Source organism: Convolutriloba macropyga, chromosome 3 (genome assembly GCF_964194025.1).
Source record: "Convolutriloba macropyga chromosome 3, txConMacr16.3, whole genome shotgun sequence".
Taxonomy (NCBI): domain Eukaryota; kingdom Metazoa; phylum Xenacoelomorpha; order Acoela; family Convolutidae; genus Convolutriloba; species Convolutriloba macropyga.
Window position 1 is genome coordinate 3,641,082 of NC_134470.1, and position 27,117 is coordinate 3,668,198.

General features: G+C 34.6%; 1 protein-coding gene and 1 long non-coding RNA gene across 5 annotated transcripts in view; one reads left to right on the forward strand and one right to left on the reverse strand.

The window, feature by feature from the left end:
• Nucleotides 1-27,117, forward strand: part of LOC142335881 (uncharacterized) — a 116,499-nt gene that overhangs the window by 85,841 nt on the left and 3,541 nt on the right. For all 4 annotated transcript variants that reach the window (XM_075384228.1, XM_075384231.1, XM_075384229.1 and 1 more), the window contains 6 exons: nucleotides 8,089-8,480; nucleotides 9,186-9,401; nucleotides 16,343-16,508; nucleotides 20,316-20,397; nucleotides 20,692-20,881; nucleotides 25,210-25,350. In XM_075384228.1, coding sequence (XP_075240343.1) covers nucleotides 8,089-8,480; nucleotides 9,186-9,401; nucleotides 16,343-16,508; nucleotides 20,316-20,397; nucleotides 20,692-20,881; nucleotides 25,210-25,350 — 1,187 coding nt within the window. The remainder of the gene's footprint in view (nucleotides 1-8,088; nucleotides 8,481-9,185; nucleotides 9,402-16,342; nucleotides 16,509-20,315; nucleotides 20,398-20,691; nucleotides 20,882-25,209; nucleotides 25,351-27,117) is intronic.
• LOC142335882 (uncharacterized) lies at nucleotides 9,094-25,334 on the reverse strand. The gene is made up of 2 exons (XR_012758880.1): nucleotides 25,195-25,334; nucleotides 9,094-9,472 (listed from the first exon to the last, which is right to left on the reverse strand). It is a non-coding gene; the product is annotated as an uncharacterized LOC142335882 (long non-coding RNA).

The window sequence follows — 27,117 nt, forward strand, 5'->3', positions numbered from 1 at the left end:
TTAGTTATATTTTACCTAGGGATTTTAAAGGCAGTAAAAAACCAACTGTGTTTATTGCTTCAAGAACAAGGGCATGTGGTCTGTTTGAACCATTGTTGGCTGTTACCAATCAGTGGTCAATGGTATAAAATAATTCAGTTTCTGTATTGACATCTGTCAAAACTCTAACCATTATTCACCATATTGCCAAGGAAGCACAGCTTAACGCGTATCCTAAAATTGCGTATCCTTATAGTTAAATCGCATGAAGTTGGGGTGAAAATTTGTTTTTTTTGGAAACCTTACGCCGCAGAGGTTTACCCAAATCGTCATTGGCACTTAGTACTAAATCAGTTTTTGTGGCGCTGGGACGTACACCATATATATAAACTTGCTTGTACTTAAATCACTTTAAAGCTTTGAAAGCTTCAATTATATTTTAATTAAAGTGGTTATTATAAAGTATTACATCACATTGCATGCTCAAAAAGCGCGCGTTTAATTAGGCTCAATTGCGGATTAGAGATACTTTTAATGCGAATAATAGATACCTAATATGAGCGGAAACGTGCTACAAGATTTGTCACCTATTTTACAATTTTAAAGTTCTTTTATTTCGAAAAAAAACCGTTTTCCGAAAAATAAGATACAAAGGATGTCTCCTAATTTTGTTCATTTTATGTATCTACTTTTCGAGCGAATTATACCAAGTCGAGTGTGCCTCTGCGGTGTAATGAACTGTTTTGTGGAAAAACTGTCCACAACGAATTTGAAGTTTTCTAATATTCTGTCACACTCGCGGTAATTATTAGAGATTACAGACGAGCGTACTGGTTTTGGAATATAATTTTTGATACCACTTGAGCAGAGCATTCTAAAATCAGGGCATTTATTGAGAAATAAACTACAAAATAAGTCGTCAATTTTGAAATTAGGCAGTTCTCTTAGAATTTTGTTTCTAAGAGCATGAAATTAATGTAATTGATCAATCCATTCCGTGTTTTTGTTTTAAAAAAATCAACTTGCAATAATGTAAGAAAAAATTAGGTACCAAAAATTAAGAATAAACTAAAATTAGTTGCACGATCTTGTATCATTTACAAAGTTTTGTAATTGTTTCATGTTCTACTGAGGAACAGTAAAGTTTAACAATCTTGAAGAAACTTGTAAGATCTTCGAAAAAATTCGGAGACAACTTGTTGAATGTTCAAAACTAAGGGAAGCACAGATAGAGAATATGGCAACAAAGAAAACGAGGCTTCCTTTGACTTCACGACTCCATATAGTAAGCAGACCCTTCAACTAGCATTCATTCATGTTAGGAGGGGGGGGGGGGGGGGTGATTTTTTAAAATGCGTAATTGAGAATCACATTGGCCCATAAATTTCATGAAATTGTTGTAAATCATTTATCAACAATCATTTCATTGATGATTACCTGAAATCAAGGAAAAATTTACTTTAAACAAAGATACCAAGTTAAAATGAAACATGAAATGAAATAGGCAACAGAATTCTTTTCCAATAAGATTCTTTTCCCAATAAAATACCGAAGTATTATATTTATTAAACTAGTTCTTGTTGTTCCGACCCCTCTCTGAGGGGGGAGGAGCTATATGCTCAAATGGTTTTTTTTTCAGACAATTTTGGCCGATCGATATAATAATTGAAGGTAGTTGTGAGTGGTATCATTAGAAAGCCCGTCCAGCGTAGAATATGGCATTAAAAAGGTTTTTTCAATTTTCGCTTTTTATAGGGAGCTATCAAGGTTTAAATTTTGGTGAATATTAGACATAATTCAGTTGTTTTTATTCACAATTTTGACCAAATTTTCGTAAATTGCCCTAAATTGCCGTGCTTAATTGTTCGATCCGAGTTTTTTGTCTAGGATTTATGCAAAATTTAGACTTTCGTCGAAAAAATGGCTTTTTTTAGACCACTTGCTTCAAATTTGCTGGAAATAGACACCTTTAGACTGCAGCGATATCCTTCTTGAGCTCACAAAAGCGTTAGTTGTACTCCCGCTGGCTTTAGGAGTATTCTGAAACAGTAATTTTGCCAATTCTTTGCAAACTTAAAGTCGATAATTAAACAAAATGCTTTATTTAGTTTTGGCAAACTGAAAAATTTTGTTTATAATTGATCCATTTAGCAACCATTTCAACAATTGAGTGTTTATTTAGACGCTCAGCAGTGTCTGGGCTGATCTTGATCTCACGATGAATCCTTATGATAAAAATTTTAATGGAGATTTTAATGGGGTGCAATCTTTTTTTTTCAAAAAATTTCTGTGTAAATGTTTATTATGGAAAATACGGACGAGAAAATACGGACGCGCCCCTAGAATTTAATGGGGCGCGATCTTTTTTTTCAAAAAATTTCTGTGCAAATGTTTATTATGGAAATTACGGACGAGAACTTCAAATCAGGGCTCAATTAAAGACAGATACTGTTTAACATAAACGAGACCCAACGGGGTTATTATATGGTTTCAGAATTAAACTCATGGTTTTTGTGGCTCTGACCAATTGTTTTCGTAAAAATTTTATGAATTTTTTGCGTTTTGTTTTCATTTCCTATGATTTTTGTAGTTAATTGACGTAGTGTTCTCAATCAAAGATCCAGTTAGTTTTAAAAAGTATAAAAGAACCTAGATTTTATTTCAGCGTTTACCTAATATCTGTTATGACTTTAAATCAATTTTTTTTAGAAATTGTCGGAGAATTTTTGATCTTTGCCACTATTTCTTCATTTTTTCTCTCTACTTTGGGAGCAGTCTCAATAAAAACAAGCGTTAATTGACGTCCTTTGATTATAAATTTAATGTCCGTAACAATTTTATATTCAACTTTCAACTAATAGTTTCCATTTTTTCAATTTTTATTTTATTTTTATCAATAAGAATTATCAATAAAAATCGAATTATCACATTACTGACAAGTCTAATTTAAAAAAAACACATAGTGGGGAAAATTCAGATCGTTGGAAAAGGTTGTTTATGGATATGTTATTTATTTCTGTTGAATAGTTTTTGCTTTTTGTGCTGAGACGCAATTGTCTCGCAAAACTATGTGTTTTTCTATTTTGCCTAAGTTTGTCTTGCTTTTCGTTGTTGTACGACAAATACCAACTAACGATAGGTCTTAATTTTTTTCCAGAGATGTTTAATTCAACTTTGTTGAAAATTTCAGTTTATAGCTGTTTGCTTCAATGACTTTCAAATTAAATTTAAAAAAAAGGTTTTCTTCTTCTGTCTTCCTTTTGCTTTTTTTGACCATGTAACTCAGCGTCACTCATTAGAAGTCTCATTTATGTTGATTGATATAAACATTTTTTGCGCTTGTTTATATGTTGTGACTGAGTGCTTAGACCATTTATTTTATTTTAATTAAAGTTTTTGAGATTTCTATGCTGTTCAATTTTTGGGTTTCTTCTTGTTATCAATTCTTAGTAGTCCTTTTATGAGAAAGACTCGTTGATGTTAAGGCGAAAAGAAGTTGATGATATACATTTCTTGCCGGTAACATCTTGTATTTGTAGTGCCTTGAAAAGTATCATGTCGTAAAATTGTTTGAAATTTTGACATCTTTATGATTTTTTTTTTGTGGGCTCGTGACTTAGTCTCATTATTAATTGGCCTCTTGAGGTGCTGAAAGCTTATCCATCACTTTTTGATGTAATCCGTTTGTTGTAAGTCTGTTTTGATTTTTGAAAGAAGTTGTTTACAAATATAAGTTTGGGTTTTCGAGCTTCGTCTTTTTTAATTAGTTTTTCGGTCGATTTGTAACTCAGTTTCTGTAAACACAGGGCGCAAACCGTTTCCAGTGAGGCTTTAACTTCAATTTTTTGTTTCCCGGTTTTGCTACTACTGCTACTACGATATATCATAAAATGTGAGATTTTTATATATTTGTATATTTCAAAGATTTTTAGTTTCTTTTTAAATTATAACCAAAATCGTTGATCCCATTGTCTTTGAATTTTTGCGCAATCAAAAATTGAATTTTGACACTTCGCAAATTTTTTGTATGAAAATATATAGGAAATTTTTTGTGAGTTCAGTTGATATCAAATGACATTAATAACTGTAATTAACTGTTTTCGAAAAAGGAAAATTATTCGCACTTATTTGCTCATTTTTGTCGACCTGTTAACCAGTTACATTGAGGACAGGTGCAATATTTTTTCTAATGAAATATAGGGTAAATTGTTGTGGTTTCTATTTGATGCGAATTTGATTTTGTTATAGATTTGCTTATTTTTTTAAAGATTTTTTTATAGCTTTTATCGTTAGTAATGTTTGTTAATTCATTTTAATTTTTATCTTTTCTAATAGTCCTATTATCAACAAGTTTCATCGGCTCTCTAACGTGGCATTACTGTGTTCATTGGTTAGAGCGATGTGTATGTTTTTAAAAGTTTTCTGTCTCTTCATCATTTTGGTAGCCAATTAAGTCAAGAATGGATGAGTGGGGTCGGAACAATATGTGCGTACGCACATTACTGAGCCTCCTTGTTTCCAACTAGTTTTACAAAATTCTGATTCACTTAGTAATCAAAATGGTGAAAGCAAAGAAAGCCGATGTAAAAGTAAAACATATTGCTTTATTTAGTTTCGGCAAACTGAAAAATTTTGATTATAATTGATCCATTTAGCAACCATTTCAACAATGGAGTGTTTATTTAGACGCTCAGCAATGTCTGGGCAAATCTTGATCTCACGATAAATGTTTATAATAAAAATTTTAATGGAGATTTTAATGGGGTGCAATCTTTTTTTCAAAAAAATTCTGTGTAAATGTTTATTATGGAAAATATGGACGAGAAAATACGGACGCGCCCCTAGATTTTAATGGGGCGCGATTTTTTTTTCAAAAAATTTCTGTGTAAATGTTTATTATGGCAAATACGGACGAGAACTTCAAATCAGAGCTCAATTAAAGACAGATACTGTTTAACATAAACGAGACCCAACGGGGTTATTATATGGTTTCAGAATTAAACTCATGGTTTTTGTGGCTCTGACCAATTGTTTTCGTAAAAATTTTATGAATTTTTTGCGTTTTGTTTTCATTTCCTATGATTTTTGTAGTTAATTGACGTAGTGTTCTCAATCAAAGATGCAGTTAGTTTTAAAAAGTATAAAAGAACCTAGATTTTATTTCAGCGTTTACCTAATATCTGTTATGACTTTAAATCAATTTTTTTTAGAAATTGTCGGAGAATTTTTGATCTTTGCCACTATTTTTTCATTTTTTCTCTCTACTTTGGGAGCAGTTTCAATAAAAACAAGCGTTAATTGACGTCCTTTGATTATAAATTTAATGTCCGTAACAATTTTATATTCAACTTTCAACTAATAGTTTCCATTTTTTCAATTTTTATTTTATTTTTATCAATTCAGATCTTTGGAAAAAGTTGTTTATGGATATAATAATCATTTCTGTTGAATAGTTTTTGCTTTTTGTGCTCAGACGCAATTATCTCGCAAAACTATGTGTTTTTCTATTTTGCCTAAGTTTATCTCGGTTTTCGTTGTTGTGCGACATATACCCAATAACGATAGGTCTTAATTTTTTCCCAGAGAGGTTTAATTCAACTTTGTTGAAAACTTCAGTTTATAGCTGTTTGCTTCAATGACTTTCAAATTAAAATTTAAAAAAAGGTTTTCTTCTTCTGTCTTCCTTTTGCTTTTTTTTCACCATGTAACTCAGCGTCACTCATTAGAAGTCTCATTTATGTTGATTGATATAAACATTTTTTGCGCTTGTTTATATGTTGTGACTGAGTGCTTCGACCATTTATTTTATTTTACTTAAAGTTTTTGAGATTTCTATGCTGTTCAATTTTTGGGTTTCTTCTTGTTATCATTTCTTAGTAGTCCTTTTATAAGAAAGACTCGTTGATGTTAAGGCGAAAAGAAGTTGATGATGTACATTTCTTGCCGGTAACATCCTGTATTTATAGTGCCTTGAAAAGTATCATGTCGTAAAATTGTTTGAAATTTTGACATCTTTATGATTTTGTTTTTTTTGGGGGCTCGTGACTTAGTCTCATTATTAATTGGCCTCTTGAGGTGCTGAAAGTTTATCCATCATTTTTTGTTGTAATCCATTTGTTGTAAGTCTGTTTTGATTTTTGAAAGAAGTTGTTTACAAATATAAGTTTGGGTTTTCGAGCTTCGTCTTTTTTAATTAGTTTTTCGGTCGATTTGTAACTCAGTTTCTGTAAACACAGGGCACAACCTGTTTCCAGTGAGGCTTTAACTTCAATTATTTGTTTCCCGGCTTTGCTACTACTGTTACTACGATATATCATAAAATGTGAGATTTTTATATATTTGTATATTTCAAAGATTTTTAGTTTCTTTTTAAATTATAACGAAAATCGTTGATCCCATTGTCTTTGAAATTTTGCGCAATCAAAAATTGAATTTTGACTTTTCTCAAATTTTTTGTATGAAAATATTTAGGAAATTTTTTGTGGTTTCAGTTGATATCAGATGACATTAATAACTGTAATTAACTGTTTTCAAAAATGGAAAATTATTTTTGAACTTCGCACTTATTTGCTCATTTTTGTCTACCTGTTAACCAGTTGCGTTGAGGACAGGTGCAATATTTTTTCTAATGAAATATAGGGTAAATTGTTGTGGTTTCTATTTGATGCGAATTTGATTTTGTTATAGATTTGCTTATTTTTTTTAAAGATTTTTCATTGCTTTTATCGTTAATAATGTTTGTTAATTGATTTTAATTTTTATCTTTTCTAATAGTCCTATTATCAACAAGTTTCATCGGCTCTCTAACATGGCATTACTGTGTTCATTGGTTGTTTTTTGAACGATGTGTATGCTTTTAAAAGGTTTTTGTCTCTTCATCATTTTGGTAGCCAATTAAGTCAAGAATGGATGAGTGGGGTCGGAACAATATGTGCGTACGCACATTACTGAGCCTCCTTGTTTCCAACTAGTTTTACAAAATTCTGAGCCACTTAGGTAATCAAAATGGTGAATGCAAAGTAAGCCGAAGTAAAAGTAAGCCGACATAAAAGCAAGCCGAAAGTTATGTAATAGTTATTACAGGTAATCTATCAAAAATATTACATTGTTAACCATTACAATCAAAACTGCGCATTTTATTATAGTTCATAATGTATTCGAATGCACTAAAGAAGCAAAAATACGTCAATTTTTAGACATCTAATGGGTGCGGGCCTCAGCGTACCGCTGTCCACGGCAATGCCTCTCATCCGCTGTGGGATGTAATCCGGAAACCGCGGGCCGCTAGGGTCAACTTAAAATACCGCTATCCCGAATTTTTTGGCTGAATTTTCCTTATTTTCAAAATTCGGCTTGCTTGCCTATTGGCTTGCTTGACCACCACCAATCAAAATACAAATACGAGGTTTTTTTCATCTCAATAAAGATATATTTAATTTTACTTTTAATTCCAGATAGTCAAACAGGCCACCATTTTGGTACCATTTCATACCTTTTTTTATTTTTTTTTTGATTCCTTGTTTGAGATTTTGATCATAAGCACAACAGAATTGTTTCAGAAAAAAAAACAGAACAGAAGAACGTGAACAAATGCGGCATTTATTTCAAAAAATTGATCAGTTGAATGCTTTGCGGGCGTGATCTGTGAACGTTCGCATTCATGTTGAACATTTCCCATTTTCGCAAAAAAGCCGCTGGCTTTGAAGTCAAACTTTGATGGAGATGAAACAAAATGATTGTGGCGTTAACTGTTTTCGGCAATGTTTGTTTGTTCTAAAAAACGAAAGCCAATATAGCGACTAATCAGCCGCTTTGAATTTGAAAATTGAATTTCATTTCTAAACTTTTTCTTGAGAAAAACGGGCTAATATGGCAGATAATTTATGATCTTTTAAATGGAAAACCTTTTTGATCTCTTCAGAGCGTTTAATGAACAATGCCCCCCCCCCACCCATTTAAATTTTCCAACCCCATTCGCACGTGCTGAAATGTGTAATGTGCAAAAAGCGTAAATCATGAGCGGAGGGGAGGGAGGGGGGGGATAAATTGCGAGTGAAGTTATTGGGGTCATTAACGAATGAGAGAATATACGATTGGGTTAAATTTCAGAGAACAGTCCAAGTCCATCAAGTGCAGCCACCAACCACCTCAACATCAACTCATTCTACCACCGCTCTTCATCTTCACCCTACGACCCTTCAAACCCACAAAACAACCCCCACCACCCCTCACTCCATCACCACCACAACCATCAGTCAGGGTCTACCTCGGGAGGGGGTGGAGGGCCTGGAGCAAGGGGGGCACCTTCCTCCCCCGCAGTCACCATCATGCCCCATCCACACTCCCACCACGGTGCTCACCCCCACCCGTCCCCCCACTCGGCTGTGAAGTTGGGTGGAGTAAGTGGTGGAAGTGGTGGAATGCAAATAGCTACCTCAGTCATATCCGGTTCTGTTCCACCCACTCCACCGCCAGTTAACAGTTCCTCTTTACATCAAATGGTACATAAAAACAAGAAAAATCAATTATTTCTATGAACAAATTCCATGTTGAGATCAAATAGCAACCTCAGTCCTATTTATCACGCAAGCGCCCTGGCAGGTTGCCCCAAAGGAATTTGTAATTACCATCTCTTTTGAAGATGTATTGCAACGCTTCTCCTCGACGTTTGCGCGCAATTTGTTCGATGTGCCAAATGTTTTGCTTTGTTGAGCTATATCGTTATAACCTCTCGCCAAATCGTTTGAGAGCAATTCGCCAGACGTTAGTCGGTTATGTTAATCAATATTGACATGCCCAAGATGGGAGGTTGAATTATGAAAAACAGTGATAGGCAAATATTGGTCATAAAAAGACTGTGAAAGTGGCGGTGGTCAACCATTTTTTAAACGAGGAAGATTTCTCCACGATATATTACACTTCAGCATAATAGCAAAAAGGACTGAAATTTTGTCACGTCTTGGTCTCGCCCAACGAGCAATGGGAGCTGAAAACCAACTTTAAAAGACATAATTACGCTGGTCATGATTATTATACTGGAACATATCTGTCGGCATTTAAAACCCGATTTTGTGAGCTGAAGGTTCAAAAATATGTCCCAAGTGACAACTGATCTGTCCTTAATTTGAATTGATTTCCGATTTACAAAGATTATTTAAAGAGACTGAGAGCTAAGGAATTTAACTTGGATTCATTTTGGTTGCCAGGGTCCAGATCCGGATGCCTCAACCCACCAATCTCGGAAGGATTCCTCGAGTGTGGGATCGAAGTCTGGGAAGGATCAGCAACAGGTGTTGTCCTCCTCATCAGCAGGTGGTGCTAGCAGTAGCAGTAGCAAGAGTCTAGAGGAGAATGTGTTAGAGAACTGTGACCTCTATCTCTACTATCAACTGGGAGTCGGCAACTTCGGAGTAGTCATGCAGGTGAGCCCACTAAGGTCACACCACAACCCTGGTCGAGACCTCTTGGCCAATTTGTAAGACCTTCCAAGATCCTTCAAAAAATATAGATCTTGTTACCCTCCCGGAAAAATATTGTTTCGTAAGGTCTTTTGAAGTCTCGTAAAAAATTGCTTATTTTCTACGATTGCTTAGCACTCTAGTAAAACTTGCCTATCTTTTATCTTTTTGTACACTTATTTTGAGATTTTATATGATTATGTTAGAAAATCTTTCGTGCACATGAATTATACTTATCTTGCAAGATTCTTGCATAACCGACGGCTATCTTGCTAGATCTTGCAAGAATCTTGCAAGATCTTGCAAGATGGTGCGTAATCTTACAAGACTCTTGCAAGATTCTTGCAAGATCTTGCAAGATAGCCGTCGGTATTAGACTAGGGTGGTTCACGTGCAGGAATTGAAAGGTTTGTGAGATGGAGGTAAATACGAAACAATTTTTTCCTCTTCGTGCAACAGCTGCGCTCTTATTGGCTCTTTTTGGCATTCTATTCTTCATTTACAACCAGAAAACGTAAGAAAAACATGTCTGAAATTATGCAATTTTGATTTCTGTTACGAATTGCAGTTTCTGGATATAACCTCATTGGATAGTTGTCGGTATTAGACTAGGGTGATTCACGTGCAGGAATTGAAAGGTTTGTGAGATGGAGGTAAATACGAAACAATTTTTTCCTCTTCGTGCAACAGCTGCGCTCTTATTGGCTCTTTTTGGCATTCTATTCTTCATTTACAACCAGAAAACGTAAGAAAAACATGTCTGAAATTATGCAATTTTGATTTCTGTTACGAATTGCAGTTTCTGGATATAACCTCATTGGAATCAGATTTGTGTTTGAGTGTTGCTTTCACGATTTTGGTTTTCTTCACAGCCACCATCAGATAAAAAGAAGAGAGTGAAAAACTAAATCTATTCCTTTTCCACACTTATTTTATTTGCGTGAAAAATAAGTTTTGAGGAAAAAATATTTTCACATATCGTAATTTGATTCATATCTCTCGAACTAAGTTGGGGGCAAATTTTTCTATCGTGTGAGTTTTTCTTACAACTCAAAGAGGTTTTTCTCTCAAGTTTTCAAGCTGAAGCACTGGGTTCATGGTAAAAACACTAATTTCTTTCTTTTCAGATACTGTCATTTCTTTTCTAACGTTGGGCAGTGCAAATTAGAGAATGTTCGTTCCATTTCTCATTCACGATAGATCATCTTTGATCCAAATCAATGTTAAAATATCAAAGTAAAAAATTTTGGCATCCTAACAATTTTTGACCCAAATATTAGACTTTGTCTTTGAATGAAACTGTTGTCTCGAAAAACTATTTAAGCAGTTTCCATTCATATTTTCGGGTAATGATTTAGTGGACATCTGAATGCTTCAATTAGCTCATAACAATGACAAAGAATTCAAAACTGGAGAAAATGGGCTATTTAGTTATTTTGTAGACTTTTATCAGACAAAGAATGGTATTCCAATGACAGCAGATTTTACCACAACTATCAACCTACTTTTTTTAGCAAATAAATGTTTGCTATCTCTTTTTATTAAATTTAAACAATATTTTAGGAGAATTTTTGTCTGAATGGATTTAAGCGAACCTCCTATTGAGAGCAGGATTTTTACTCGTTTAAGAAGTGCACAATCAACCATTTACGTGCACATAATCCAAAAAAAAAACAATGCAGATATATATTCTGCTGAACAGGTTTCAGATCATGAGAATGGCAACGAGTTTTATTTGAAAAAAACAGTCTAATTTTACGGCGATGTTGCCATGAATCATGTGTCATAGTTTTAGATTTTGGGTAATAATCACTGGAATGTAACTCATCAATTGTTTGCACAAGAAACATCACTCGAAGGACTAAATGTGTGCATGCTGCTCACTCAAAAGGTTGTAAAGTTTGCTGAATATGTTTTTTGACCGTATTTTCAGCCTTTTGAAAAATTCATTATATTATTAGTTTGATCATCCCAAGTACTGAATTATGCAAAACTCGTAATATTATAAATAATCAGCACATATTAGGTACAAGTAACACAAATATTTGTTACATGATGCTAACGTTACTCAGAGTTCAGAGATGGCGTTTTTAATTAGGTTTCATCCGTTGTTAACTTCTAGTTATATATTGCAGATGAGTTTTTCTGTATGTTTTCTGATTTCGAATAGAATACAATTTTCCACAATTTTAGAATCATTGTTTAGTTATCTGATTTTTGCACATGACACAGGCAATATGGCTCGTTTTAGCAAGAACGTATGGCGAACATTCTTTTGCGTTGCTTATTGGAATCATTATGCCGCGCTAGGAAGTAACTCATGGATCTTTACTTGTTGTTAAAATCCCAATGTTTTTTTTTTCATTTGCCAATTGTTTGTCGTTTTCCAACTTACTGATTGTTTTTGTCTTTTTCTAATTTTTCCCTACGAATTCTATCCAGCAATAGGATTCAACAAACTACCTCATTTTTTAACATTCAAATTTTTTCTGCACAGTTGTTCGGTTGAGAATCCTTTGTTCAGTTTTTTGAGTTTTTTACTTTCTTAGACTTGAGAATATGATGCAAAAACCTTTCTAAATAGAAAATTAATATGATTTTTTAATTGAACGATAATAAATTTTTCGCGACATAGTTGGTAGTATAGATTCTGAAACTCATTAACTAAAAAATTTTAGCAAAACTAAAAATACGCTGCAATATAAGTGTGAACGAAATTGTAGTGACAAGCAACGTCCTAACTTTTATTGTTCCATACGCCTCATTTTGTGCTAACAATAATTATGCCATGATGCAAAAAGCTACTCTTTCTAGTATAAAATTAAGTGAGTTTTCAAAACTCGAAAATCAAAGAATGACCGCAATTGTAAGACTATAAGTGTCAATTTGTCTACTTTTATACATTTTATTGTTTTCTATCATCTCAAGAGCTTGAATTTTATCTGCTAATTGAATTTTGTTTGATTTTTGTTCAACTTTCGCTGCACAGAAGGCGTGATTTTTTTCTTAAACTCTCGAAAATCAGAACGCTCTTCAATCTAAAAATGACCGAAATCGTAACGACAAACATTTTTTAAATCTTGTTGGTTCATAGAGTTAAATGTTTTTCTTGCGTTCTGTTTCTTAAGATCTAAAGAGTTCGAAATTTAGGGTCTAATTGGAGGTTGTTTGATTTATTCCGTTTCAATTGTGAAGAAAAGGCGGGGGGTTTTTCGACTTTATTAGCTCCTATTTGTAGATTGTTCACAGTCTGTGTAGCCTGAAAATGAAAGCAAAAAGGAAAGGAAAAAACTCCCAAGTGACTTGCTACATGTGCTGGGTGCGAAATAGTAGATACAAGCTATATTATTGCATTTTGTACGCATTTCATGCTATTTTTATAGGCGTGGTCCTATTTTGATTTCATTTGAAAAAATCCGATGTAAGAAACGACCAAAAAATGATGAAGAAACGATCATTTCTTACACTTAAAAGACGACGTAAACGATGGAAACTAATGAAAACGAAGAAAACGACGACAAAACGACTAAAACGACGGTATCTTACAAAAAGATTGTCGTTGTTTTTGTTGTCCTTCGAACAAATGGCGTGGTCCGGAAACAATTGTGTTCCCAATCACGATTGCTGTAAAGGAAATCAGTCCTGAATCATGGCATTTTATGTCTGATCATTGGTGGTCATATTCTGAGCGTTTCAATTGTTTGTCGTCTTAAGAGTTGCAGATACAAAAATACAGAGGATTGTTTTAATAATTGGCACAAGTTTCAGGTATAAATCAAAATTTGAAACATTCAAAACAAAGTCAAGCTGTATCACTTTTGGGTCTTTTTAACATCAACTTACATTCAACATCAACTTTTGGCAGCTTACACAGATTGCCTGATTAAAATTCTATACTAAAAATGTAATATAACAAGGAGGCTCGGCAATGTGCTTTCGCACATAACGTTCTCACCCCGCTCATCTGCATTTTTGGCATAAATGTCTACCAAATGAGGAACAGATAGAAAACCCACAAAAAATCAAGTTTTTTTCAAAAATAAATGTGTATGAACAACAAGATGGCATCCAACGCAAATAACTCAGTGCAGTTAAACATGCCGCATTAGATTGATGAGATCAGCCTTTATTAAGAAAGCAAACCAAGACGAACAAATGACAACAAACTATAAATACATCCAAAACTTTATGTCCCATTTAAAAAAAAACTTATTAACAAAGTCAAAACAGTGTCAGATAAAACTGAAACTAAACAAAATAATTTTTTATTTCACTAGAAAAGATATGGACCAATCCATTATTCGGCTGGGTAACATTTGGACGAAAAAGGAACAAAAAAACAGCAAAGTCAATAAATTCTCTCATTTTAAAAAAAAAAACAATTAATTGCAAAGTAATGAAAACCATTAGATATCGATATTGAAGTTTTCTAAATGTTTTATGATCACAGACGCCTCTATATGAGGGCATTCACACCTGTCATTATTTAAATTTTTATGCGGATACAAAAAGAACAACAAAAGAACAAAAATTCAATCAAAACTCGCGAAAACGCTGTCAAAGCCGTAAAGCCATATTTGACCCTCAATATATATGTAATTGAGCGACCTCTCACTAATGAGGGTATAACAAGTAGACAAAAAAGTAACAAAAGTAAAATTAATTAATACTTTTGTATTTTTCGAAAGGAATTAATTTCAAAGTCATGAAATTCATTAGCTATAAAACGAAATAAATAATAAGATCATTTAATCGTCCAAAGGAAGCGTTTGAGATCTGTTATTAAGCAGATTATGTCTTACGTCTACAAAAACAACGTCAAATATATTCAAATATCAAAAAGTAGTTTGTTCTTTTTTTGCGAAAAACCTGAGTCGAAGCCAGTAAACTCATAAAGAATTCTTTCAAACATTAGTTTTACACTTGCACCTTCCCTCAACAACAATATTGTCATATGTGACTAGCATTTAACAAGACTAGGTCAAAAATGGACAAAAAAGGAAAATGCGAAGATAAAAATTGTTTTTTATTTATTTTTGAAAACAGTTGTTTTCAAAGTCATGAAAGCCATCAGATATCTACTCAAATAAGATTATATGCCCATGTTTTCCTCCTCAAAAAATAATGAGACCTAGCATTATCCAGAAAATTTCAAACGACTGGAAAGACAAAGAAAAAACGACAGTTAAAGACAAATGTAAAAAATTCAATTAAACTCTTCGAGAATGAGGTGTCGAAGCCGTTAAAACCATAATCCCGGCTTTTAAAGGCTTTTATTTGATTATTGCACCTTATTTTTAACGCCAATAATGTAATTTGTGAACTATCAATAATGTGATAATGTGATAAAACGAGAGCAATTTCGGGAAATTTTTGATGAAAACGTCTGAATTTTGAAATATTTAGCCAAAATTTTAGCCAAAAAATAAATCAAAATGGTCAACAATACTTTTTTGTTAAAATTAAAATCAACATTACTATTGTTAACAATTTTTACATATTTTAGCAAAATTGACGGCAAATTGGTCAAAAATTACGGAAAATGTGAATACGAACAACAGAATTCACTCTACTTTTCTCAAAAGTGTGAACCTCGATAACTCCCTGTAAAAAAAACGAAAATCAAAAAAATATTTTTTATTCCGTATTCTACGCTGGACCAGCTTTCTAATTATACTAGTCTCCACTATCTACGATGAATATATGGATCGGCCAAAATTGTCTCAACAAAAAAAACCCATTTGAGTATATAGTTCCTCCCCCTCAAGAGGGGTCGGAGCAATTAAATTTTATGCGGGCCAATTTATGAATTATAAAATTTCGTTAACGAGTTGGCCATCGTTAGGAGTTCTAAGCATACCAACTATACTGTCAAAAAGTGCATGTACTAAATTTTAACTTGCATTCCTGACTTGGAAGTCTAGTGTGCTAACCAGTGGATGACCAAACTTGGATAATTTTTATAACACCTTCTCTTGTTCGTTCTCTCTCATTCCCCAAGACTTCATCTCTCTTTCTGAATTTTATGTTGAGCAAAAAAAGATCAGTCTGATGTTTATGTTTTCATAAAAAGATCAGTCTGAAATGTGGGGAATAATAAGGAAAAGGGCAGCTGAGAGCAGGCCGCTGTGGCCTAATGCTGTTCCGCTGCGATTACGCAGGAACCACAATTATTATTATTATTCTTTCTGAAGTTTATGTCGAGCAAGTAGGACTTCTTGAAACAAGCTACGTCAAGCCTGTTATTGTGTGCGCAATTTACATTTTTGGTTGTTATGGTAATAAATTTTTCAAAAAGGCAAATCGCAAAAACACAAACAACATGCATTGATTTCAGCGTCTGCTTTTTTGAGAAAATCAGTCAGGCATGATGTCTTTCACATAAATTCTTTCAGGTTTGAGCAAACAATTGGGCATTCCGTTTATCAACTTGGAAACAAATTTTGACCAACTTAGGATCTCACTCACTGAAATAAGGCTCAAAACGAAGTCGCTACCAATAAGATACAAAGTCGCTGAGAGGGTGCAAAATAACCTTTTGGTTTTGTATTTGCCTCGCCAAATGACCATGGAGTCAAAATAGACGTCAACACGACAAAATTTAGAAAACTGAAAGAATTCAGGTGAGATGTAGAGTTGAAGAGATGAAGCTTCTGAAGAGAACGTAAACAATTTTTCGCTGAATATGATTGGAATAATTGAGACAAGGATCTGTTGTTTCGCCCCCCCCCAGTGTTTTTTATGAACCCCAGTTACAAATTATGTGTTGTTATATAGCACGTTACTATGTAAGAAAACAGCACGTGCGCCTGGGGGTCATAAAAGATTTATGCTCACTAGGCTGGGGGGGACAGAATAGATCCTGAAACAGAATGGAACAATTTGTCAATAAATTTTGTTTTGAGGGTGTGTTGCGGAACCTAGACAGTGGGAAGGAGAGGTCGGTGGCAGTGAAGATCCTGAGGTGTTCTGAGGAGGGGGAGCAGTCGGCAGAGAGCAGCAGACACCAGATGCTGAGAGAGGCAAAGGTCATGTCCGAACTCAATCATCCTAACGTCATCAAACTCATAGGTGAGATATTTTGGATCTATTCTGTTTCGCCCCCCTCCCCCCCTCTCTCCCCAGCTTTGTGGGAATATATGTTTTATGACCCCCAGGCGCACGTGCAATATTTTTACATAGTAACGTGCTATATAACAACATATAATTTGTAAAAGCTGGGGGTCCAAAACAGAATAGATCCGATATTTTATAAACACTAATTTTATTAGAAGTACTCATTCAATTAAGGCATAATTAATAATTCGCATTCAAATTGATGGACTATATGGTCACAGTGAACTTGAATGGACATAACTAAACCATGATTTCATTTCTAAATATTTATTAAAAGTATATAATTTTGGAGCTCTTTTGCGGTAGCCTGTTTTACACTAGCGGGTTCGGGATGATTTAACCAGAGATTGTTAATTTAAATTGGTCAAGATTTTTTCAAGATTAAATTTGTCGTCCAATGCATTGCTGGAATATTAATATCATGAAAAATCTTGCAAGAATAACGAACGTCCCTCACTGAGAGGACGAACAAAACCGATGAAAATATAAGAAACAAGGCGGCTCGGTAATGTGCGATGGCACATAAAGTTCCGACCCCGCCCATCCACAATTTTGGCATAATTGTCTAGCAAATGAGGAACAGATAGAAAAACCCAAAAATTATTTTTTGCGAAAAGTCTTTTTCAAAAAATTCTGTATGAACGATAAGATAGCGTCCAAAGCAAATAACTCAGTGGAGTTAAAAATTGATGCATTAGCTTGATGTAATATGTCAATATTATGAAAGCGAGTCAAGATGAACGTCAAAAACAAACAACAACAACAGCAACAAACATTATTTACATCAAAAAATTTTTTTCCCTCCTAAAAACTAAATTTAATAACAAAGTCAACATACCGTCAGATAAACCTAAAACTAAACAAAAATAACTAATAAATCACCAGAAACCATATGCGACCAGTCCATAAAAAGGTTTGGTAACAATTATACAAAAAAGAACAAAAACATTAAAGTGAAAAATATAACTTATTTTTTTGAAACAGTTAACTTCAAAGTAATAAATACCATTAGGAATCAATTAACATTACCACAAATTTACAATTACCACTGTTTCTAGAGAAGGGCATTAGGACCTGTCCTTCTTCATTTTTTAAAGCGGCTAAAATGAACAACAAAAAAAAACAAACAAAATTTCAATTGAAACTTGCCAGAAAACGCTGCCAAAACCCTCGAGCCATATTTTGTCCCTCAAAATATATTCGATTGCGCCTTCATCAAACAGCTATAAAGTAGTACGTGTCCATTCATTAGTAAGACTAGGTAACAAGTAGACAAAAAAGCGAAGTGCTAAAGTATGAAATAATTTCAATTTTTTTTTCGAAGAAAAATTACATTCAATGTCATAAAAGGCATTAATTACCAACAGAACTATTTGAATAGGGTCGTTTATTCAAAAAAAGGAAGCCCTCGAGACCTGCAGTTACCCAGAATATTTCTCGCATCTACAAAAAGAACGTCAAATAAGACAAAAAATCAAACTAATTTACATTTTTGTGAAAAACCGGTGTCGAAGCCACTAAGGTCATAACAAATTCATTAAAAAAAAAGATTTTGGGACACCAATCCCTTTTATTCCCTTGACACCCATAATGTCATATTTGACCTGTAATGAAATAACGAGATTAGCTAACAAAAAGAAACATAAAAAGAACAAAATTGCGAAGTTAAAAAGTTTTTTTTTTTTAATTTTGGAAAACGATTGTTTTCAAAGTCATGAAAGCCATCAGCTATTTACTAATATCAGAATATCGGTTCTTCTATTCTTCCACGAAAAGCCAATGAAAGTTATCACTATGCAGGAAATTTCATACGACCGAAACGACAAAGTATAAATGACAGTTAAAAACAAAATTAAAAAATTCAATTGATTTCTTCAAGAAAGAGGCGTCGAGGCCGTTAAAATGATTATGTATATCATTCAGGATTTCAATATGTTCAATTGTGCTTTATTTTTAACGCTAATAATGTGACAAGAGAACTGTCAATAATGTGATAATGTGACAAAATTCGGAAACGTGAAAAACTGGCAAATATCGAAACAAACAAAAATCTGAAATCTTGTAGTATCAAAGCCAGAAAACAATAACTTCAGGCTTAAAACTGCAACCGAGAAGAAATGTTAAATCAGTAGAAAGAAGAAGCATTCTTTTTTTGCAGACACTAAGCTGGAAGTTGAACAAATTAAGAAAAAAATAGAGGAAAACTTAATTAAGCCATTATTTATTGAAAAGTCAATTATTTTTAAAAGAAACGACCATAAACTTTCAAGTTAAAATTTAAATGGATTAGCTTGGAGCTTTTTAGTAAGCTAACTGGTTGGACCTATCACTCCTGAGCATTGATTCGATATGTTCTGTTTTTTATTTTTAAAGAAAGGGTCCTTTTTTTTAAAAAAAAAAAGACCGACTGATTACAACCCGATTTCTTTGGGTGGTAGCAGTCCAAGAATGGCCCAAAACAAGCCCTGCTATTGCTTATTGTCCGTTAGGAACATTTGATTTTCGAATGTTGCAGATATAGATAATTTGTTAGTTGAAAACTCAAAATAAGTTCTGCATTTTTGATAATCAACGAGTAAAGTTAGCAAAAAAAGGCAAAGTTTTAAATACAGAGCACTCTCAGCGTACTCTGAAGTAGAAATAGCCCCCCTCTGAGTCTACAAAGATTGTATGAGTGTTGTTTGGAGGTGTACTGTCGGCAAACTTAATCAAAACGGACTAAAGTAGCTTATTTCGTGCTGTTTTTGTTGAAAAAGGCTAAATTTTGAAATATTTATCCACATTTTTTGACCAAAAAAATTAAATCAAAACAATGAACAATGCTTGTTCGTCTTCAAAAATAAAATCAACGACACTATTTTTAAAAATTATAACAAATTTTAGCAAAATTGACGAAAATTTAGGCAAAAATTCCGGAAAATGTGAATAAAAACAACGGGAATTCACTCTACTTCTCTGAAGTTCTCAGAAGAAATTCAAAATAAGAAAAGCCGAGAAGATTTTTTATATTTAAAAATAAAATCAACAACAAGTTTTTAAAAAATGTTGACAAATTTTAGCAAAATTGGCGAAATTTTGGTCAAAAATTAGCGAAAATTCCGTAAAATGTGAATAAAAATCAACGGAATTCACACTATTTTCACAAAACTTTAAACCTCGATAACTCCCTGTAGAAAACGAAAATTAAAAAAATCTTTTTAATTCCATATTCTACGCTGGACGAGCTTTCTAATGATACCACTCTCAACTCTCTACGATGAATGTATCGATCGGCGAAAATTCACTGAACAAAAAAAAAAAAAACCCATTTGAGTATATAGTTCCTCCCCCCTCAAGAGGGTCGGAACAATCATTAATATTTTCATTTTCGTCTTTCGTCCTTTTTTGGCGTGAAAAGACGACGATGCCGACAAGTTCTTATGTCTAAAAAAACTGGTAATTTCTCAACCCGAGATCCGTCTTCAGTCAAGGTACTAATTAGATACTCACATTCAAAAATATCCAGGTAAAAATTTGTCAGGTTGAAATTTGTTCTACCCAGTCCAATAAAAAATGGTCGGATAAAAAATAATTTTGTGCGGAAACGCGTATACGCGCACTGACGTCTGGTAAATTAGACATTGGTGTTAGAACCCTAGTCGATTTAGGATGTTAATCTTGCAAGATTTTCTTGCAAGATCTTACAAGATTAACAAAGTTTTGTTTTTTGCAAGATTAACATCCTGTCTCGACTAAGGAAGGCTTATGGGTGTAAATTTACAGGCATCTTCAACGGACCTGAGCTGATGTTGGTGTCTGAGCTGGCTCCCATTGGTCAATTGAACAAGTATCTCAAAAAACACAAGTAAGTTCTCACTACAAACAAACTTAGATATCATCCCAAAAGTTACACCCCTTTTCACGTCTACGGGGGTATGCAAATACTACACAGAATATTAGTTGATAATCGATCATGAGGTTAATTTGTAATTTAAAGTCAGTGCACATATGCACTGGAACCCGAACCAGTAACCAAGATCAAATTGCTCATTTCTTCAATTTTTTAAAACCAAAATTGCGGTCATTCTGATGAAAGCTGTTACAAACGGAAAGATAGATCCAAGCATCCAAGATTCGATCAAGAATGGTCTGTGTTTAGGAACGTGCCTGTAGAGATGTTAATGAACTACGCTTTGCAAGTGGCCAATGGCATGGCTTACCTGGAGAGGAAGAGTTTCGTCCATCGAGACCTGGCTGCTAGGAATGTTCTTTTGGCCACAGACAGACATGCCAGAATCAGTGACTTTGGAATGTCGAGGATGCTATCATTCAACAAAGACTATTACAGGGTAAGAACAGCTATTCTACAGGGTACTGTTGCAACTGTGATTGTTGACTGTTTCGGTTTCCCCTATGTCTCAGAACAATTCAGCGCTGAACCAGCACTTTTCAAGAGAACAAACCTAATTCAGTTCTTAAATATTGCATCTCCAGAATATTTCAAGTTTCGTTACGTGCTGTTGTCTTCGTTGCGATTACATTGAGGTCAGAGAGTTCACTCAGGCTATTTCTATCTTGTATAGTCTAAAAATTACTCATGCACCGAAGATAAGTCCGAGCAGCAAAAAGTCGAACTTTTATTCCTTACAATTGTAATAAATTTTACTGAAAAATAAGACCAGACAGTGCAAAATTGTGACATGAACAGAGTACTGGCAATCCAGAAAAAACAGAATATCTTTATGCTCATTCAGCGGCAATTTCCACTGTCGTCAACCTCCGGGTTTATAACCTTAGATTTGGTGTTCCTGAACTTTGACTCAAGTCAGACATACATATTTCTCCACCCGCAAGAACTCACTTATTGTTCTGGATAAATTTTTATTACTACAAGGTCGTCATTGTCATTTAAAAATTATCAGTACATAGTGAGCGCGTTGAAAACTTTGTGGTAGTTGTTCCGATCAACTCATGTTGCGACAACTACAGCTGCATATTTTATGAGTGAAATAACTTGTTGGTACCCCGTGAAAAAAAACTTCTGAAACAGTGGCGATTCTTTTCTGCTATAGCCTCCCCACGTCAATTTGCACTCCCTCTTATAACTGTTATAGCATATTCTTTGCACTTAGCGCACACAGTTCTTTTGCAACATAATGACAAAGCCAAGTTTTGAAATTAAAACTTATACGGTCATTAGTTCTTGCATATAATGTAAGCACATAGTTATTAATGGCTTTCATATGTTTTGGAACTTATTTTTAATAGGAATGTTTTTCTCAAACGAACTAGTTGACAATCGACAGCAAAAGTCTATCCTATTAACACTAAAGAAAGTACCTGTATGTACCAAAAAAGATATTCTTTTGCAGGGGTGGAAAAAGATTGGATGTATAAGACTGGGGACAAAACTTAAAAGAGCCACAGTGGCACTACGGAAAAGATTACTTTAATCAACACATGTTCCGATTGTAGCTGTTAAATAAACTGCCTGTTTAATAAATTTTAATGCCCGATCGACTCTGGAAAAACATTTAGCATTAGACAACGAGTTTATCACACTATTTTATCGCCACTGTTACTAAGTAAAGAGTGGCGATAAAAGAGTGGCGATAAGCTCGTAGTCTAATGTTGGAAAAAGTTTGATAAACTTGTAGTCTAAAAAAAACTTGTGTGGTGTGTGTGTGGTGTGTATCGTGTGTGTGGTGTGTGCGTGTGGTGTGTGTGTGTGTGGTGTGTGTGTGTGTGCGGTATGTAGGTGGTGTGTGTTTGTGTGTGTGTGTGTAAGTGAGGTTGTGTATGTGTGTGTGTGCGTTTGTGTGTCTGTGTGGTGTGTGTGTGTGTTTGTGTATGTGTGTGTGTAAGTGTGTGTATGTGAGTGTGTGTGTGCGTGTGTGTGTGTGTGGTGTTCGTGTGGTATGTAGGTGGTGTATGTTTGTGTGTGTAAGTATGTGTGAGTGTGCGTGTGTGTGTGCGCGTGTGTGTGTCTGTGTGGTGTGTGTGTATGTTATGTGTGTGTAAGTGTGTGTGAGTGAGTGTGTGTGTGTGTGTGTGTGTCTGTGTGTGTGTGTGTTTGTGGGTCTATATAGAGTGTGTGTGTGTGCGTGTGTGTGTCTGTGTTGTGTGTGTGTTTGTTTGTGTGTGTGTGTGCATGTGTTCGTGCCTGCGTGGGCTTGTGTGTGTGTGTGCGTGCGCGCGAGCATGTGTGTGTGTGGGGGGGGGGGGGGGGGGTGTTTGTGTGTGTGTAAGTGTGTGTAAGTGACTGTGTGTGTGTGTGTTTGTGTGTGCGTGTGCGTGGTTGCGTGTGTGTGTGTGTTATTGTTTATGTGTGAGTGGGAGGTGGCGCATGAGGACAAAACGGTGAATAGATCCGAAGAAAAATCACTTACCTTTGAAATTGTAGTTGTCCATAAAAAATGAACGTGAAATGCCAGTAAAACACAAACACTTGTGTTCAATCTTGAAATGATCGGAACAGGTGTTGATTAAAAAAATTACCATACGGTTGTTATCGCCCTCGAAGTTATCATAACACCTCGGATTCGCCTCGGAGGTTGATAACTTCTCGGTGGCGATAATTACCGTGTTGTAATATTCATTATTTGTTACTCTTTTCACAAAAAGTGAAAAAAAGTGCTAGATAAGATAGAAGTGGTAGAAATAAGCCGTATAACCCGCTACACTCATCTGTTGTAATTGTCACAAGAGTTCATTAAAAGCAGTACAATACTATTATTATAGTTATACTCTGTCTATCGACGCCTGTATCAGCTACTTTGCTCCTGTTGGTATTCTTTTCTTTTTTGATCAGCGGGTTAATTTAAGTTACTTTTTTGGGCCATCATATTTTTTTTCTGTTAACTTTATTTCGATTCTTGTGGAAACCAAAAAACTAAAGTTTTTTCTATTTTGAAGAAGAAATACCTCCTTAACTTTGACTCAAATTGTTTTGTAAATGTGCAATATTTTTGTTTATCTCAAAACTTGCCGTCAACTGATAAATTTCTGCCATCAGTAAATGTTTCTACTTTCATCATTTAATTCAACGGGCCCATTTTAATTTTAAAAAAACGAGAGAGAGAGAGAGAGAGAGTTGCGATGCAAAACAACTTTTGTTTATTTCATATAGCGCATATTCATTTTTTGGTCCTTTGTCTGGTTGCTTGTGAGCGTTTAATCTACAGAGAGACAATTTGTCTCATATAACTCTAAAGGTTCCACCTACAATGATAGTATCTACGAAACGTGTCCAAACAGTTATGTAAAATTTTTGTTAAAAGGTGACGTTAATGTTGTATTTTCAGCAAAATACGGAAAATGATATATCAAAATATAAAATTGTTTTTGAAGTTCATTCTCAACTTAAATTATAAGTATCTTAATAGCTGCTAAACTGAAAGTATTTCAGGCAATCAGAGGAGGGAATGTGCATCCCTTTTTCTCTAAATTGAATAGTTGAGTTGCAAAAACCTCATTTTTCATTTTTTTAAAATTTGGGAACGGTAATGACTGAATTTTTAAAAAGAAACATAACTTTTATAGATACGTAAACAGGATACGGGAGTTACTTCTTCGATTCGAGGAAACAAGAATTTTCTCTTAATTTGGAAGGTTTTAGTTTTTTTTCTTTTTTAACTCGGAAAAAATAATATTCATTATTAGCGGTAAATTTGTCACATCCTGTAGTTATGCGAACACATAAGAGCCGTTTATTTTTGTCTACAAAATTTAGAAAATTTTACGGTTCATCTATATAACTAATTTTTAAAGAAAAATTGAAGATAGATTTTTTTCATAATTAAACTGATTTGACAAGGTGAAATTGCTTTAACAGTACTTTTGGATAGATTTGAAGAAAAATATCTATTGGGTCAAAAATTGTTCAAGAATGACAAGATTTATCAAGCAAACCGTGAACATGATCTTGTTAAAAACGAAAATGAAGATCTTGCACATCGTGACGAGGTGTATCAGAATTGGCATCACTAGGATGTTACGCAACCTTTTAAGATTAATTACTCACTGACCTAAGAATTTGCATGGAGTGATTTGGAATTTGATAATAAAATTAGAATATATCAGTTTCCAAAATACCCTATTCAAATTCTCAAAAGTCCCATGAAAAGACTATGGTTACGACTCAACTTTGTTTATAAAAAGACCTTCATTAATTCTAATTTGATAACGAAAAGACATTGCTCAACTCATGAAAAGGTTTGTTTTTTTTATACTCGACCCCCACCCTCCCCCGCCAGCCCTTTAAATTTAGGCATCGGTTATAAAACAATGGATCTTTCCCGTTTGTGCCCCCCCCCCCAGCTTAGTGGGCGCATTTTATTTGCACTCCCCAGACGCACGTGCCATATTTTACATAATGATTTACGGATCTATTCTGTTTCGCCCTCCTCCTCCCCCCAGTGTTTTTATGACCCCCAGTGACCCCCAGTTACAAATGATATGTTGTTATATAGCACGTTACAATGTAAGAAAATAGCACGTGCGCCTGAGGGTCATAAAAGATTTATGCTCACTAAGCTGGGGGGGGGGGGCGAATAAATCCTGATTTACTATGCAAGGGCACGTGCTCTGTAACTGGGGGTGAATAACGTACTGGGGGTGAAAACGGAAAAGATCGGAAATAATTTGGTTTGAGTGCACTCACTGTTTTGTGTGATAGGCAAATGACGGGGGTCACTGGCCAGTGAGGTGGTATGCCCCCCAGTGCATCTACTTCTTCACATTCACCTCCAAATCAGATGTGTGGAGCTATGGGGTGACTCTGTGGGAGATATTCTCATACGGACAGAGACCTTACGGGGTATGTACACTTAATAACCCAATCAGCATAACTACATCAGTCACTACAAATGATGATAGTCGAGGTTCCTGACATAAACAATGCGGATGAGGCCATCCCAGATATAAAGAACCAGCCTAGCCTTTGATAAATATTTTTTCATACTTTGTCTATACTTTGGTTGCTCGAACTTTAATGCAATCCGGGCCGTTGGGCAGACCATTGTCGCACATTTGCTTCCATTAGTTGGATCTATTCTGTCCCCCCCCCCAGTGTGTTTTACGCCCCCCGTAACAAATTATATGTTGTGTTATAGCACGTTACTATGTAAAGAAATAGCACGTGCGCCTGGGGGTGTAAAAAATATAAGCTCACTAGGCTGGGGGCCAAAAAAGAATAGATCCCATTAGTTCACTGGACAAAAGTTAAATCCTTTGAAATCTTTGTTACGTGTTTATATATTATAAATTTCCCTCTTTTTATTGTAATTGTCACTTGTGCTGTGGCCGGAAGTGAAAGAATCAAGCCAATCAGCTTGCGTTACTGACACCAGTGTTGGTGGTGTTTCAAAAAACAGCCTAGCAATCAACGTTGTTTCTTGGCAACCGTTCTGATATTTCGCGAGGTTTGAATCATAAATCTCTTTTTGCTATCGAGAAAAAGCCATCAATTTCCTAGTTACTGAAGTCATTCATAAAATCAACATGATGGCTTGTGTTTCAAAGTTACAGTTTAATATAGCACGTGCCTCCTGGCACATCACAGTTATTTCCCAATTTATCAGGAGACAGTTTGGGTTTTATAAATGATTTTGATTTTTCCAAGAGCAAGTATTGGACGCAGCGGGGATCAAAATTTTCAGCAACTTCATCATTGACAGTTTTTTGCACTGAAACCTTCGACGAGACTAGCTAGATCTGGAAATGTTAGTGCATATCTGCGTTGAAATAGGTGGAGGGAAATTTTATCTACAACTAAAAATTGTTTAATCACGGATACAGAGACTAGCCATTAGAAACAACTTAAATCATAATGTGGATATAATTATTTTAATTGTAGATGATTATATTTCAACGGGCATTAGGTACTAAAAACTTACGAACTTACCAGCTTCTTATTCCGGGTCTTTCCCATTATAGCCTCCGCCCTACCCCAGCTTAGTGGTCAGATAACCTATAGTCCCCCAATCATGGTAATTATACCTTAATGGGGGCTATAATTTCATGGTGGCTATATTGGGAAAGAAGCCTTATTCCTTTACTTGGTCATTGCTATAGACATTCATTTTAGTTGAAAGCAATTTACTATTGTATCTTGAGTTCATATTTTCATTTAACTCGAAAAATTGCGAGGAGTGTATCGCATAGTTCCAAGAAATGATGAAAACAAATGCGAGCACAAGCAATGGTTACCATCGAGAATTGGGATCTTTTCCGTTAGTGTTCTCCTCCCCCCCCCCCCCCCGCTGAAGATTATGGGTTATCCTCCCTCAGTTTTAGAGCACGTACCATTACATATTAATTAAATCCTTGTTTGAAATTTTGGCACGTTCTGTGAAAGGTTTTCAAATATAGCTTGCATCTTCAGAGTATTCAGGGTTACCTCAATACTTATTTTTTTCAGCAGGAATTTTCAATCTATATATGTCATTCATTTGAAAGTCTTTATTGACAAATGTTTCATTTGCCCTATTGCTTACCTAAAATCTTTTTTCATCACACGCTTACCCTAAAATATATATTACTAAAAATAAAAATCTATAGTTTTCATGGACTCACCAGATCGAGC